Source organism: Suricata suricatta, chromosome 2 (assembly GCF_006229205.1).
Source record: "Suricata suricatta isolate VVHF042 chromosome 2, meerkat_22Aug2017_6uvM2_HiC, whole genome shotgun sequence".
NCBI classification, from domain to species: Eukaryota; Metazoa; Chordata; class Mammalia; order Carnivora; family Herpestidae; genus Suricata; species Suricata suricatta.
In genome coordinates this window covers 155,781,565-155,796,185 of record NC_043701.1, presented here as the reverse complement: position 1 = coordinate 155,796,185, position 14,621 = coordinate 155,781,565, and the positions used below count along the sequence as shown (strand labels likewise).

At 45.5% G+C, this 14,621-nt stretch overlaps 1 protein-coding gene across 1 annotated transcript; it reads left to right on the top strand.

Annotated features, from left to right (window-relative positions):
* Positions 1-2,067: 2,067 nt before the first annotated feature.
* On the top strand, positions 2,068-14,302 carry OPALIN (oligodendrocytic myelin paranodal and inner loop protein). Its single transcript, XM_029932311.1, has 6 exons — positions 2,068-2,193; positions 4,791-4,826; positions 8,785-8,820; positions 9,556-9,675; positions 11,033-11,089; positions 13,673-14,302. Exons 1-6 carry the CDS (start codon positions 2,191-2,193, stop codon positions 13,847-13,849), a joined length of 429 nt encoding a protein of 142 aa, XP_029788171.1. The 5' UTR covers positions 2,068-2,190; the 3' UTR covers positions 13,850-14,302.
* The last annotated feature ends 319 nt before the right edge of the window (positions 14,303-14,621 follow it).

Genomic DNA, 14,621 nt, shown 5'->3' with positions numbered 1-14,621 from the left:
GACCTTTATAAATGGTCCTTTGAATAAGCCCACTTCAAATAGGGCAAAGTGAGGATCTCATTTCCTGTGATACAGGGTCATTTTTCACCCGAGGACAGAGGTTCCATGCGGTGGAGGACAGTCTTCACAGGATGACCAGAGGAGGAGACTTTGGGGTATATTTGGAATTTTGTGGGTAATATCAGGGAAGGTTCATGTTTTTTTTTTAAACACTCAGATTGGTCTTAATGCAAAATGGCTTAAGTGCCAAACTACTTACGCAACTGTCTTGTGCTGCATGTGGAGTGTCAGGGATTTAGGACGTGTCTGTCCTCTGCAGTCACCAACACAAAAAGGTGCTCATGGCTCACTCTGCCAGTCTCTGGGTTCATACTCTTCCACTGTGATCCAGGCTTCCCGGAGAAGATGGCCGTTGTCAACATCACTTAGCTCCTACTCCCTCCCACTTAAACTCTTGAAAGACTTCCCCTGCTCTAGGATGGGAATTTCCCTGTGCCCTGACATTTTCACCCCATCTATACCCCTTACTCTTTTATTGTTGTTAATACATCTTATTAATTAATTAATTAATTCATTCATTCATTCATTCCCGGCATGGTTACCACACAGTGTTATGTTCTTTTGAAGAGTAACTATAGTGATTCAACAATTCTATACATTATTCAATGCCCATCGTGATAAATGTACTCTTAGTCTCCTTCACCTGTATTACCCGTTCCCCAGTTTCTTCTCTATATTTAAGAGTCGGGATTTTTTGTTTGTCTCTTTTTTTCTTTGTTTGTTTTTGTTTCTTAAACTCCACCTAGGTAACTCACTGTGTCTCACCTCTGCTGAGGTCACTCGCCTGATTTATGTTGCTTCAGGCACACAGACCTCCTTCCGGGCTGTGCCTGCTTCAGCCCCGGAACCTTGCATATGCTGTTCCCTCTGCCAGGGACCGTCATCTCCTCTTTCGCATGCATCCTAAGTGTCACCTCTCAGGGACATCTAAAGCAACTGTTTAGTCACACTGATCATTTGTCTGCTCCTCTCCTAACGGGTCTCACTTGTTCTGGTTGGAGTCCACCTGCTCTTGCTGGAACATATATTCTTCAGGAGTTGGGGACTCATTTGTCTTTATCACCAAGGCCCAAAGCTGTACCTAGAAAACTATTTGACATACATAAGCTGTCAAAAAGATTTATTGAATAGCGATGAATGCATTCGTTTAAGTAACCAAATGTATTGGTCATAATTCTGTTGTTTCGTTGGCAGGGGACTCCAATTCCCTCAATGGCTTTTTTTTTAATTTTTTAATGTTTTTTATTTATTTTTGAGAGACAGAGAAGCAGCGTAAACAGAGGAGGGTCAGAGAGAGAGGGAGATTCAGAATCTGTAGCAGGCTCCAGGCTCTGAGCTAGCTGTCAGCACAGAGCCCAATGAGGGGCTCAAACCCATGAACCGTGAGATCATGACCCGAGCCGAAGCCAGACGCTTAACCGACTGAGCCACCCAGGTGCCCCTCCCTCAGTGTTTTAAAGAAGCAAACTCTTAACAAAGAACTCATAAAAAAATATAAAGCAGTCCATGTCAGTGCCTTCCTCCAGCTCTAGGAGGGTCCCCACTCAAATGTGAGAGCACAAGGGGGTAGAGGCCAAACTCCCCACCAGGCAGCTCACTGGCCAGGGAGCGTGCTCGCTGCGGCAGCTCCTGTGGTCCCTTGAACACAGAGCACGCTCCAACGCCATCCCGCGGGCATCCTCTGTGCTGACCCCATGGCTGCGGGGACAGCGGTCTACAAGGCCTGCAGTGAGGGAGCGTGCGGCCAGCCTCAGCCTGTGTAACCCGTTGCTTCTAAAGAGCCCCTGTCCATGAAGCCACCAAGCTCTCGAGCCAGCTGTGGGTTCTTTGCTGAGCTGGAGGTGTAGCTGAGGAACGAGCCTGGAAAGAAAATGAAAACAAAGAGGGTGGGTGACCTGGGCCATACACAGTGACCATGGAGCAGGACGCCATCTCCCCGAGGGATGGGCAGAGGACTTGGCTACTCCCCTGACCATACAAGGCTTGGCCAGAGCTCCACAGGCCACCCCTTGTGTCACCCACGCTTGCCCAGCTGGACGCTCCTGCAGATGTGAGACACAGGCCAGTACACCAGCAAGAAAGGAGCTGGCGGCGGGCGGCGTCTGCGGAAGGTTCTTCGAGGCCTCAGAAATGGTGAGTAAGGCCAGCAGCTTCTCCCATCCTCCTTCCTCCCTCACTGTAAAACACAGCTCCCAGGCATTTAAAGCTCCTAATGCAAACGTGACTGTTCTCTGGGTACTGTGACTTCAAGTGACCTGGAGCAAAATACTAATCATCAAATCAATTCTCCTCTAATATTTGCTGATCTCATCTTTCATTTTAATGTTAACACTCTGGTTTCAAAACCCCACACATAACAAGGGCACAAAGTAGATGCTTCAGCTAAATTCATTTCCCGGTTGAAGAAGTGGGTGTGATCCACACCTTTGTCCCCACTTGCTCAGTCTGCCTTCCGTTATGCGATCGGCGACGTAGATACTCGTGAGTTGCTTTGGAAACGTTCCGATTTTCTGACTGACTTGTGACACATATTTGGATGTGACTCAATCAAAAGAAGGTTGTTAAGGTAGAAGAGGCTGCTGTGGTTCTGTTATTAAAGAGATTATTAAAAGGAGTTGAATTCTGGCTTTGGAGTTAGCAAGATCCGTGGTCTACCCAGACTCAGGCCACTTCCCAGCAGCCTGTCTTGGTCTCGGTCCCCACACTCACGACGTAGGGATGACAGCCTTCCCCTTACGGGGCGCTTACGCGTGCGGTGTCTGACACGCAGCATCCCCTCAGTAACAGTGAGTTGGTATCCTGTCTCTCCCTCCTTCCCCTCACAAATGCAAACTCATAATGAGTGAGTCTTGGGCAGTGAGCTCCTAATGTGCCTTCATCTGAAGATTTTGTATAGTGTTCAGACCAGCAATAAGTGGGTTGTGGCAAATTCCAGTACTTGGAATGTTGCTACTCTGTGCATGTCATTCCATCCAGTAAGAGCTTCCCCAGTGGCTTCCCTGGGCCTTGCTCGGTGCTGGCCAGGCCTTAAAGAACGTGACACCGTGTGACTCCCCCACCCGGTACACCTACAGTATTTTACAGTTTGGAAGGAGCTGTTACAGGTGTTGTTTCCTTTGGGCTTATCCTGTGAGATGTGCAGGGCGGGTTAACATTATCCCTCTTTTAAGGATGGAAAAACTGAGCCTGGGAGAATAGAGTTGCTGGGAGGAAGTAGAGACCAGAGAGTTTGAGTCACTTTTCCAAGGTCACACAGTTCCTAAGTGGCTGAGTCTCCACTGAATCCAGATCAGGTGACTTGAAGCCTCAGCCCGCCCAGCTGCCTCTCTGAAGGATACCGTGTCAGATTCTCCCCACCCACGCTTGTGCGATGTTTTCCTCTCCATAGAGCACTGTGCCGTGTCTCTATAAAATATGACTGTCTTTCTGAAATTGGCCAAAATCTTCGTCATCCAGATATTGATAAACAGCACATGCAATGGCCCACTTGTTGCTGCTCCCCCCCTTCTGCTGTCCCCCTAAAGGAAGCTTTGTCTTAGGCCTTCTGACATCAGTACCCAGTATTCACTGATGAGATAAGGCTCTGGGCAGCTGTGTTCAATACTGTGACCACCGAGTGTCCTTACAGCATCTCTGGGCTTGGCTGGTGTTGGCCTCAAGGGCAGTGGTTAGGAACCTTGAGCAAGAAGACTCTGACCTAAGGTGGCCCAGATATCCATCTGGCTCTAACATTGTCCTAAGAGAATGTCTGTCTCAGCCTCAGTAAAGAGCAGCCTGGAAAGAGTGGCATTGGCTAGCCCAAACTGTGGGGACAGGGAGGAGGAAGGAGCCACTGGAGGCTCTGGGCAGGCTCACAGTTTGGTGCCCCATGGAGCTCACGGTTTTTCAGTATTGACTCCGTATTTGGGGAAGAGGTGAGGCTGGGTGCGGGGTGAGGGGAGGGTGCGGAGGGTTACCCTCTCCTCTGTTGTCCTGAGCAGCTGCACTCCAACTGGGAACCTGTGCCTCAGACTCAGCACAAACTAAAGCCTTGTCTTTCTCAGGTTCTGTCTTCTGCAAAGGCGGCTAAGGAGCAGGTGTTCTTGTTGGAGCATGACCCTTGTGGGTCTTACATCCTACCCCCAGCAGGAAGTACCAAATACTTTTAAACTCACACAGTTGCCTTGGGGCGCCTGGGTGGCTCAGTCAGCTGAGCATCTGACTCTTGATTTCAGCTCAGGTCATGATCCCAGGGTCGTGGGATCAAGCCCCATTTTGGGGTTTGCGCTGGGCATGGAACCTGCTTGAGATTCTCTCTCTCTGTCTCTGTCTCTTTCTGTCTCTGTCTCTCAAATAAAAAAATAAAAACTCACACAATTCCCTCCCTAAAAGGAGTCCTGGTGAAAAACAACTTTCAGCACTTTGCCGCATTTGAGTACCGTCTTTGCTGCCCCTGGGTTGGGATCATTGGCAATCACCGGCCGGCCCCTTAATCTGGCTGCGGCTGGGGTCTGAGGAGGGGCGAGGGGGGTGGTGTTGACTGAATACTGAGGGAGGAACTCCTGATCCCAACCTCCTCGGCTCCCTTTCCCTCTTTGGGGGCTGAGATTGGGAATGGAAATTGGGAGATGGCTGAGCCTGCAGAATTAGTAAGTTTTCTTGCGACCCAGCGGGGTGGGTGACAGCTGGTGGAGGGGCCAGGTGCCTGACTGACCCTTCCTAGAGCGTGAATGTCTCCTTCTCTCCTCCAGAGTTTCTCACTGAACTTCACACTGCCGGCCAACACGGTGAGTGCAACAGGCCCCGGGCACCAGGCCACCAGGCGGGGCGGCAGCCTGACTGGCGGTGGGGAGGGGGCGCGGAGCTCCTGCCAGGGGCCGAGTTGCAGGTTGTCAGAGGCATTTATGAATAGTTGGGGGGGGGGGGTGCTGCAGAGACAAATGTTTTCAATTATAGAAATTATAAATAAACACCTTTTTTAGAGAGAGAAAGTGTCTGAGCAGGAGAGGGGTCAGAAAGGGAGAGAGAGAGAGAGAGAGAGAGAGAGAGAGAGAATCTTAAGCAGTCTCCACACTTAGCACAGAGCCTGATGCAGGATTCGTCCCATGGCTCTGGGATCAGGACCTGAGCTCGGATCAAGAATTGGACACTCAATCGACTGAGCCACCCAGGTGCCCTTAAATAAACATTTTAAAAGGAAAATAGAAAAAAAATCAAAATACACAAATTCCCATCAGCAGAAAACATTGGTGTTGCTCCTTCCAGTCCTGTTTGACTTTATATATATTTTGACTTTTGTTGTCTCTGTACCCCTGTGTTCCTACTCTATGATTTTGTATAGATTTTGTGCTAAAAAAAAAGTTTCCATTAGGCTTTATAACCATAACTGAGGATAGTCACATGGTATTGCTTTAAGTGAATTATTTCTTTAATTGATTAACCACAGTGAAGAATAATTTTGTAATAAAAATTGTTATAGGGGCACCTGGGTGGCTCAGTTGGTTAAGCATCTGACTTCAGCTCATGTCATGATCTCACGTTTGTGGGTTCGAGCCCCGCTTCACGCTCTGTGCTGACAGCCTGGAGCCTGCTTCAGATTCTGTGTCTCCCTCTCTCTCTCTGCCCCTCCACCACTCACTCTCTCTCTCTGTCTCTCAAAAATCAAATAAAGATATAAAAAAATTTTTTTGTAATTGTTCTAGCTAAGTCCTTGTCTGCATTGAAGGTGATTTCCTTAGTGTATGTTCTAGAAGGGGCATTGTTGGGGGGACAAGAATGAACAGTTGATGGCTCTCGTGTATGGTGTGTAGTTGCAAGTCAAATGGAGATTGTCGGTTGGTGGCGGCATACAGTCTCAGTCCGTAACCGCTCTTCTGTCTTCTGCCCTCCTGCTGTGTAGCGATAACACAGCGCCAGCTGTTTTCTGACCAGTAGAGCGCTGCTATGATTGAGCTAAGCACGGTCTTGGCCCAGATTTTCAGTGCGTTTGACTGCACCAAATTTTTCTGATATGTTACATGGTGATTCAAAGAGAATAAACTGAATCTACTGGTAGGAAGATGCCTAAGCCAGTGTTCATTTAAAAAAATGTTTAATGTTTATTTATTTTCGAGAGAGACAGACAGACAGAGTGTGAGCAGAGGATGGGAGACAGAGAGAGGGAGACACAGAATCTGAAGCAGGATCCAGGCTCCGAGCTGTCAGCACAGAACCCGACATGGGGCTTGAACTCACAAACTCTGAGATTATGACCTGAGCCGAAGTTGGACGTGTAACCGACTGAGCCACCAGGGCCCCAGCCAGTGTTCGTTTTTACTGTAACTTGGGGCCTAGCTCAGGAGAGCAGCCTTGTGACTCATGGCCCACCTTCTGCTGCCCGCTCCCGGCCGCCCTGGGTCTCTCAGTCCGTCACCTCCGCAGGCACCCAGCCTACCCTCCCGGCAGAGCCCTGGCTTGCTCTGCTCCCTGCTTCAGCCTCTGCGGGTTGACCTCACACAAACTACCCTGTCTCTCTCTTCACCTGTCAAAACCTTATAATATGGTCACTGCTGGAACATGCCACCCAGCTGCTTGAACTCAGCGGGTGTATAGAGACCTCAGGTTCTGTCTAATCCTGGCTTGGCTTAGCCCATGAAGATGACTCAGGGAAGCAAGCAATGGGTGACTGCCCATTGCTCGGGGCAGTGGAGGTGAGTGGGGGTGAGGGGGAGGCCTTTATGATGCTGGTCATCACCTTTTGTAGTACTTTCTTGTTAGTAGCCCATTGCCCTGAGGACTGTCCCCTCCTCCTATGTAGGGCAAACAACCATCCCAGCTAGTCTGGGGCCTTCTGGTTTTTGTACTGGTGGCCTACATCTGGGTGGTTGGTCATCCGGCAGTTACATGCTCCTGCATGACCCCCTCCTCGTGGTGCAGCTGAATGACCCTCAGTGCCAGTGCCCGGGGAGGTAGGGGAGAGGTGAGCACCGGACTCAGCAGAGCCTGTCTGTAACGGGAGCACACGTGCGACTCGGTCTCTGCTGAGCCCTACTGAACTGTCAAGTACAAGCACTGGGTTGGGGTGCTGCATTTGGTCATGGAAGGCAGTGTAGCGCAGTGGTTAAGGACATGGATCTGGAGCCAGGCCACTTGGCACCCACCAGTTAGGGCTGTGTGATCTCACACAAGTTACTTCACTTCTCTGTGCATCACTCTCCTTCTCATCTGTAAACCAGAAGTCACTATTGTCCATCTTCATGAGCTGTTGTGAAGAATAAATGAGCCAGCACAGGTAAAGTTCTTGATCAGGCGGTTAGTAAGTTCTCCCTAATTGTTAGCTGGCACAATTAGCAGGGCAGAATAATCCACCTGGAGAGAGAAAGAAGGAAGCAAATAGGCAGAGAAGAGCACATGTGCCCAGGAGAGATGGACAGATGGACAGGTCCCAAGAGGGACGCTCCAGTCCCTGGAGAAGCCAGGCTCCTGCTGGCCTTTGGCTCCACGTGGCATCCCCGCATCTTTAGAGTTAACTCCTCCCCCCGCCCAAAGCCAGCCCAAGTGAATTCTAAAATCTAAAGATAGAACATCTCACCTGAAATAATATTGGATTCTTCCCCCACTCTGAGAAACGGAACACTTTAGGCAGACAGCAGCATAAAAGTGGTACTGAGGGTGGGGGTGAGTCTGCGTTTAGGTAAAAGTGTAACCATTTAAGTATAACTCCCTCCTCTGATAGGAGCTCTTTGGGAAAGAGACCTGGGCTTGGAATTCAGACATTCAAGTGCAGATTGGGTTCATGGTCACCCCCGGAACCTTGGGAAAGACCCATAACTTCTCTAAGATCGATTATTTCATTTTCTGCAAGCTAGAGACAGTAAGTAAAAGCCCAGGCCGCAGGGATGCCAGGGTGCTCGCTGAGGTTGATGATGAAGAAAGTAACAGGTCTCATCAGAACTTTGCCAAGTTCAAGGGAAAGACAAAAGCATGTACTTCTGGTGCTCACTGGACCCTCATAACAGCCCTAGAGGTAGGTGCTAACATCCTCATTTTATAGGCGAAGAAATGAGGTCCCTTTTTGAGTTGAGAAATCACCATTTAACTCTGGGCAAGTGTGAGCCAGGGACATATGCTTCTAACCTCACAGAGCACAACTCAGTGTAGTTTATGCTGGTTAGTGGCTAACGTGGAGCTCTGTCCCTTGAGATTTATTGATCTGGGCAAGACTCTCACCTGAAATATGTTGTAAATGGGTGAAATCTCGTTCTCCCACTTGAGCAGAGATATGAACTGGACACATGTATTCATAGGTATTCACAACCTCAGAAATCTCCCAAAGCCATTTACTTCATTGCATATTTGAAAACAAGTAAGGCTTCCTTAGAGAAACTTGCGTCCACCAGTATTAATATTGGTTTCCTTTCTGGCAATGTGAACAAGTGGTCCAAAGCGTGCTGGGAAGGGTGTGGGGACCAGGGCCAGAAAAAAAGCCTTTGTGAGTTGCAACGTGTTTTATTGCAAATCCACAGGGTGAATAACAAAGGCGGACTTGAATTTCTGAATTCTCTCTCCTTGTAGTCAGAGTTCATACCTTCTTACCCAGAAAGCAATCAAGAAAGGTTCTTATTGGCAGTTATTGCCATGTGTTGCTTTCAACAGAAAGTTTAGCAAATGGGTAAACTTTGGGCATGATCGCTTAACCTTTGATGGACTGTCTTGTATGATGTGCAGATTTTGTTTCTTTAAGATGCATGCTCTTTTTTCACACAGACTTCCTCCCCAGTTGTTACAGGTGGGAAAGAAACAGTAAGTATATCCCTAAATTATGGAGCCTTGGTTTGGTCACTTATAAAACGGGAATGATAATGCCCTAGCCATTTCCTACCTTTTAAAGATTAAAGTTTGATACATGAACAGTCACCGAGCACAGAGTGCGGCTCAAAATTATTGTTACGACCAACTCAGCTTAAAAATGAAGGAGAGCATGCAAAAATCACAGACAGATTTCACAGTGTTAAGCAGGAAAAGCTGGACACGGATGAGTACACATGTTTCGTGTGCGTCTAGATGGTGTAGGCAAACAGAAACAAGGCTAGTGTGTGGTGACAGATTTCAGGATACATCCTGTTACAGGAAGGGAGTACGGGGCAGCTTTGGGGCTTCCAGCAATGTTTTGTGTTTTCATCTGCCTGCTGGTCACCTGTGTGAATTCATCTTGTGAAAAGTCATCCAGCTATATATTTATGATTTATATAGTTTTTCAACTGATTCTCAGCATTTGCTGTGTTGATGAGATGTCTGTACCTCTGTTCATAGAAATGGCCTGTTCATATCCTTTTTAAACCAGGTAAATTAAGTCCTAAGACACGAGTCATTTGTTGTGGATATTGCAAACATTTTTTTCCATAGTATTTTATTACCTTTTGATTTTGCATATGACCCTTAGAGGCCATGTGGGGTTTTGCTTTGTTTTATTTGTAATCGGTGGAACTTTCCTGTATTCTTGGAGGCCCTGACTCTGCCCTTCTCTCTCTGTGCCAGGACTGCGGGCCCTCTCTCGGAGTAGCAGCAGGCATCCCATCCCTGGCGGCCACAGCTCTGCTGGTGGCTTTACTTTTTATACTAATTCGCCGAAGAAGCAGCAGCAAGGAGTCCGCTGAGGTGATTAGAAGCTTCTTTGGTTCTAGATGTATCAGCAGGAATCAGTACTTCAGTGAACTGGCTTTGGGCTGAGGGTGTCAGAATCCGGATCTTTTCTGGAGACACGATGGTGGACATTCCTGACCCTCAGTTTCTATCTCAGACTTAAGAGGTAGAATCTATTATTCCAGGCAGAGCTGATCTGTCACAAAACCTTTGCTGCGGAAATCTGTGGCAACAAGGATGGTATTTGGGGTGGCAAAAAGTGGCAGTGGAGAGGGACACGTGTTGCCATGGCAAACGCATGTCTATACTGTGGGTGTGTTCTCTAACGTCAAGAAACAAGAGGGCATAGTCTCATAAAGAGAGTGGAGATAATCTCAGGAAAGATAGGAGATGAACAGGTGCCGAGGTGTCCCTGGGGAGGACATGCCCACAAGTAGGTGGCTCTGTTGCTCTTTGCCCTTTTTCTACATCTGAGCTCACATCAGTCACAGAGACTCTACCAGCCCCACCCCTGCAAATGCCGGATTGCTCTGGAGACCATGCTCAGAATTCAAAGGCCACCCAGACCAATATTCTGCGGTTGTAATACAGTGTTGTATGGACGCTGGGTTCTAATGCCGTCCTCTATTTATGAACAATCCTGCTTGTTCTCATATTGATAAGCGCTAACGTCAGATAGACACCAAGGCTCTACCCCGGATTCTGCCATTTTATGAGTTATAGGATCCTGAATAAGTGACTCTACATTTTCTGGACCTTGGTTCACTCTACTCCAAAACAGGAGCCATACAAACGGCCCTCCCTACTTTAGAGGCAGGCAAAGTTGTCAAGATGGACTGAGATTATGGTTGTAAAGATATATTGACAAGCTGTAAACTTTAAACATATTAAGACATATTATGGTTGTTGGTGGTGTTGTTAATATTTAAGTCATAGTTACTTGACCTTCAATGCACTTTGAAATCATCTAGGTGGCTACAAAAATACCAACCACCAAAACCAATTAAATTAGCACCTCTGGACAAAGAGCTACAGCATGGAGAATTTTAAATATATACTAAAGTAAAGAGAATAGTGTAATGAACTCAATTATCAAAATATGGCCAATCTTGTTTGATCTCTATTTCCATCCACTTCTCCCCACTGTCAACCCTGGATTATTTTTGAAGTAACTTACAATGATATTTCTCATTTATGGAATTTTTGAGGGGGTAGTTATTATCTGTTTGCTTCCTTTGTTTTGTTTTTAAAGCTTTCTGATGATTGTTATGTGCATGCAGGTTTGCGAACCATTGACTTTAATCATGGTCATGGGCAAATGCTGGGATCCTTCATTTATTCTTTCCCTTTAAATGTATTTTTATCAACTTAGGAAAGTGAGAGGCCATGTGAAATTTCAGAACTCTACGACAATCCCAAGATTGCTGAGGTAAGAACTCTTGTTTAAAATCACTGCAGATCATTGATACAGTAAGCAAGCTAAGGGTTTTTAAGCCTTCCATGTACAGAGGTACAGGGTGAGCACGTGTGGAAAAGAGGTGGCCCAGGAAAGCTCAGCACAAAGGAGGTTCTCACTGTATTTTTATTGGCTGGACAGGAACTCAGGGTTGATTTAATATTAGAAAGTCAATTTAGGGGCACCCTGGGTGGCTCAGTTACTTAAGCGTTTGACTCTTGATCATGGTCATGATCTTATGGTTTGTGAGACCAAATCCTGTGGTGGGCACCGTGCTGACAGCAAGGAGTCTGCGTGGAATTCTTTCTCCCTCTCTCTCTTAGCTCCTCCCCCATTCATACTCATGCTCTCTCGCAAAACAAATAAGTAAACTTTAAGAAAATAAAATCAGGGGCATTTGGGTGGCTCAGTTGGTTAAGCAACCGACTTCTTTGGCTCAGGTCATGATCCATGGTTCATGACTTTGAGCCCCGCACCTGGCTCTGTGCTGACAGCTCAGAGCCTGGAGCCTGCTTCGGATTCTGTGTCTCCCTCTCTCTTTGCCCCCTCCCCCACTCACACTCTGTCTCTCTCTCCCTCTCTCAAAAAATGACTAAACATTAAAAAGTTAAAAAAATAAAAAAATCAATGTTATTTATTTCACTGACAAATTAAAAAAGAAAATTGTGTGACCATCTCAATAGAAGACAGTCCAAGAAAATTAAACAGCCATTTGTGATGTGGACTCTTAGCAAACTGAAAATAAAACAGGAACTCCCTTAACCTATAAGAAGACATCTTTTTACAAATCTACAGCAAACATCCTATCTAAAGGTAAAATGTTAATGGATTCTCTTTAAGATCAGAAACAAAACAAGGATTCTCTGATACTGAATTCTATTCAATACTTTACTTTAGGTCCTAGTCAATGCGGTAGGATAAGAAAAAGAAGTAGGAATTAATTTGATGGGAAGAAATTCTTTCACTATATATATATATGTATATATATATATAATAATTACATCATATTCCTTAAACATCTTATAATTTTGTTTGTCAGTTATATCTCAATAAAGATTAAAAAAGAAATAGAATAAAGAAGAAAAAAAGTAGAAAGTATAAGACTGGAAAAGAAAAAGAGAATGTCATTATTTCCAGATGATATGATTATCTACATAGAAAAACCAAATTATCTACAGATAAATTATTAGAGTTAAGGAAAGACTTTAACAGTTGCCTGGATATGAAATCAATATACAAAAGTCATTTGCATTTTTAAAAATCATTAGCCATCAATTAGAAAAAGTAAGTTTTAAAAATTCCATTTTGTAGTGGTATTAAAAATATGTAGAATGCTAAGAAAGAAATCTAACAAAAACAGTAACCCCTTTATGGAGACTAATGAAACTTCAGTAAAATATATTAAATAGGACCTGAATAATGGGAGTTATGTCAAGCTTCTGGATAGGAAGATTCAAGAGCTAAAGATGTCAAACAACCTGAAATCAATCTATATGGTAAATATAGATTCCAGTATAATTCCAACAGAATTTTTTCATGGAACTCAATAAGAGGCTCCTAAAATCTGTATGGAAGAAGGCAGGAAAAATTTTTTTAAATAGCAAAGAACAGACAGAACAGAGAAAAAACAAACAGGAAGATGGTGCATTTAAACTCAACCACATCAGTGACTTCATTAAATGTAAATGGTCTAGGGACACCTGGGTGGCTCAGTTGGTTGACTCTTGATTTTGGCCCAGGTCATGATCCCAGGGTCTTCGGATCAAGCCCTGCATTGGGCTCCATACTGAGCATGGATCCTGTCTGAGATTCTCTCTCTCTCTCTCTCTCTCTCTCTCTCCCTCTCCCTCTACACATCTCCCCTGCTTGCACCCTCTCTTTCTCTCTCTAAAAAAAATCTGCAAAATGTTTTTTTAAATGTAAATGTCCTACATATCTCAATTGAAAGGCAGAGACATAAAAATCAAAATTTATATCTGATTGGATATAAAAACAAGATCCAACGATATACTGCCTACAAAATCTCACTTTAAATATAAAGACACTGATAAATTAAAGGTAAAAGAAATGAAAAAGAAATACCATATTCACATTAAACAAAAAAGAGTCGAGTGGCCGGAAAAAACCTGCCAAGGCACTAAATGTGGCCATTATAGGCCTCTCCTCATTTGTTTTGTCTTTCAAGGATCACATCCTTTTTTGCCTGATGTCCAGTGTCTTGAAAACTATTGTTTTTTAAATGTTTTATTTATTTTTGATACATAGACAGACAGAGCATGAGAGGGGGAGGGGCAGAGAGAGAAGGAGACACAGAACCAGAAGCAGGCTCCAGGCTCTGAGCTAGCTGTCAGCACAGAGCCCGACGCGGGGCTCGAACCCACGAATGTGAGATCTGACCTGAGCCGAAGTCAGAAGCTTAACCAACTGAGCCACCCAGGCGCCCGGAAAACTATTGTTTTAAATGTGTTTTTGGACTTAGGTTTGTCTCAGGTGGGAGGGTAAATCTGGTTGCTATTACTTTGCTCTATTTTTGAAAGACTTGTTTGTTTTCTCAAGCATCCTAGGCGGTCACCCACACAGGAGAAGGGTATCATGGGAGCGGAAGAAGCCCACATATATGTGAGGACTGTAGCCGGAAGTGAGGAGCCCGCGCATGACACCTACCGTCCTACTGTTGAAATGGAGAGAAGAAGGGGACTGTGGTGGCTTGTGCCCAGACTGAGTCTGGAATGAGCCGTTCAGTCAAGAAGCAGGTACAGAGCTGGAACAGAGCTGAACACCACGGCTCTTTGCTCTGCGTGAGGAGAGGTGCCAAGCTGCTTCTTAACCGATCTAAATTTCACGTGTGGATCTGGAAAACTTTCGGGTTGGTTTGTCTCTGTAGGTGACAGAGCTAAAGGTTCACTCCAACACTCAGATCTTGTTAAATAAGCAGTGAAGCACCAAGTGAGGTCTGGAAGGAGCCCTTTGAGCTTCTTCTTGACCTTCACCTTTCTTTTCCTTATGATTTTGGGAAAGAGACTTGATTTCTGAGTGTTTTGCCTTATCATTTTTTTCACATCTCTTTTCTCCAAAAAAAAAAAAATCCCCCCCAAACGAAAAATCTTCAGACCTGACTTCCGTGGGAAGGTTGGCCAAGGCTCACATGGTGCAAGTTAAGATATAAATAAAACTTAAAGAGGATTATGAAGGGGAAGAAATTTCTTATTTCTGAACATCTCAAGGTAGAAATCCTGAGGAATCATATGGTCCCTGACTACAGGGTCATATTTCCGCACAGAGCAGAATCATTCACTGCTCCCATTTGTGTCTGTGCTCAGAGTATTTAAGGAAGGCAATTCTGCAGTGGACTGTGTGTGTGTGTGTGTGTGTGTGTGTGTGTGTGTGTGTGTTGAGGGTAAATAGGGTGAAGTGAAGGCAAAGGTTGTTCCAAGAAAGTATTAGAAATGAGAGCTATATCCGTTTTGTGGGAATGGAAAGAAAGGCCCTCGTCCTTGGACTACCA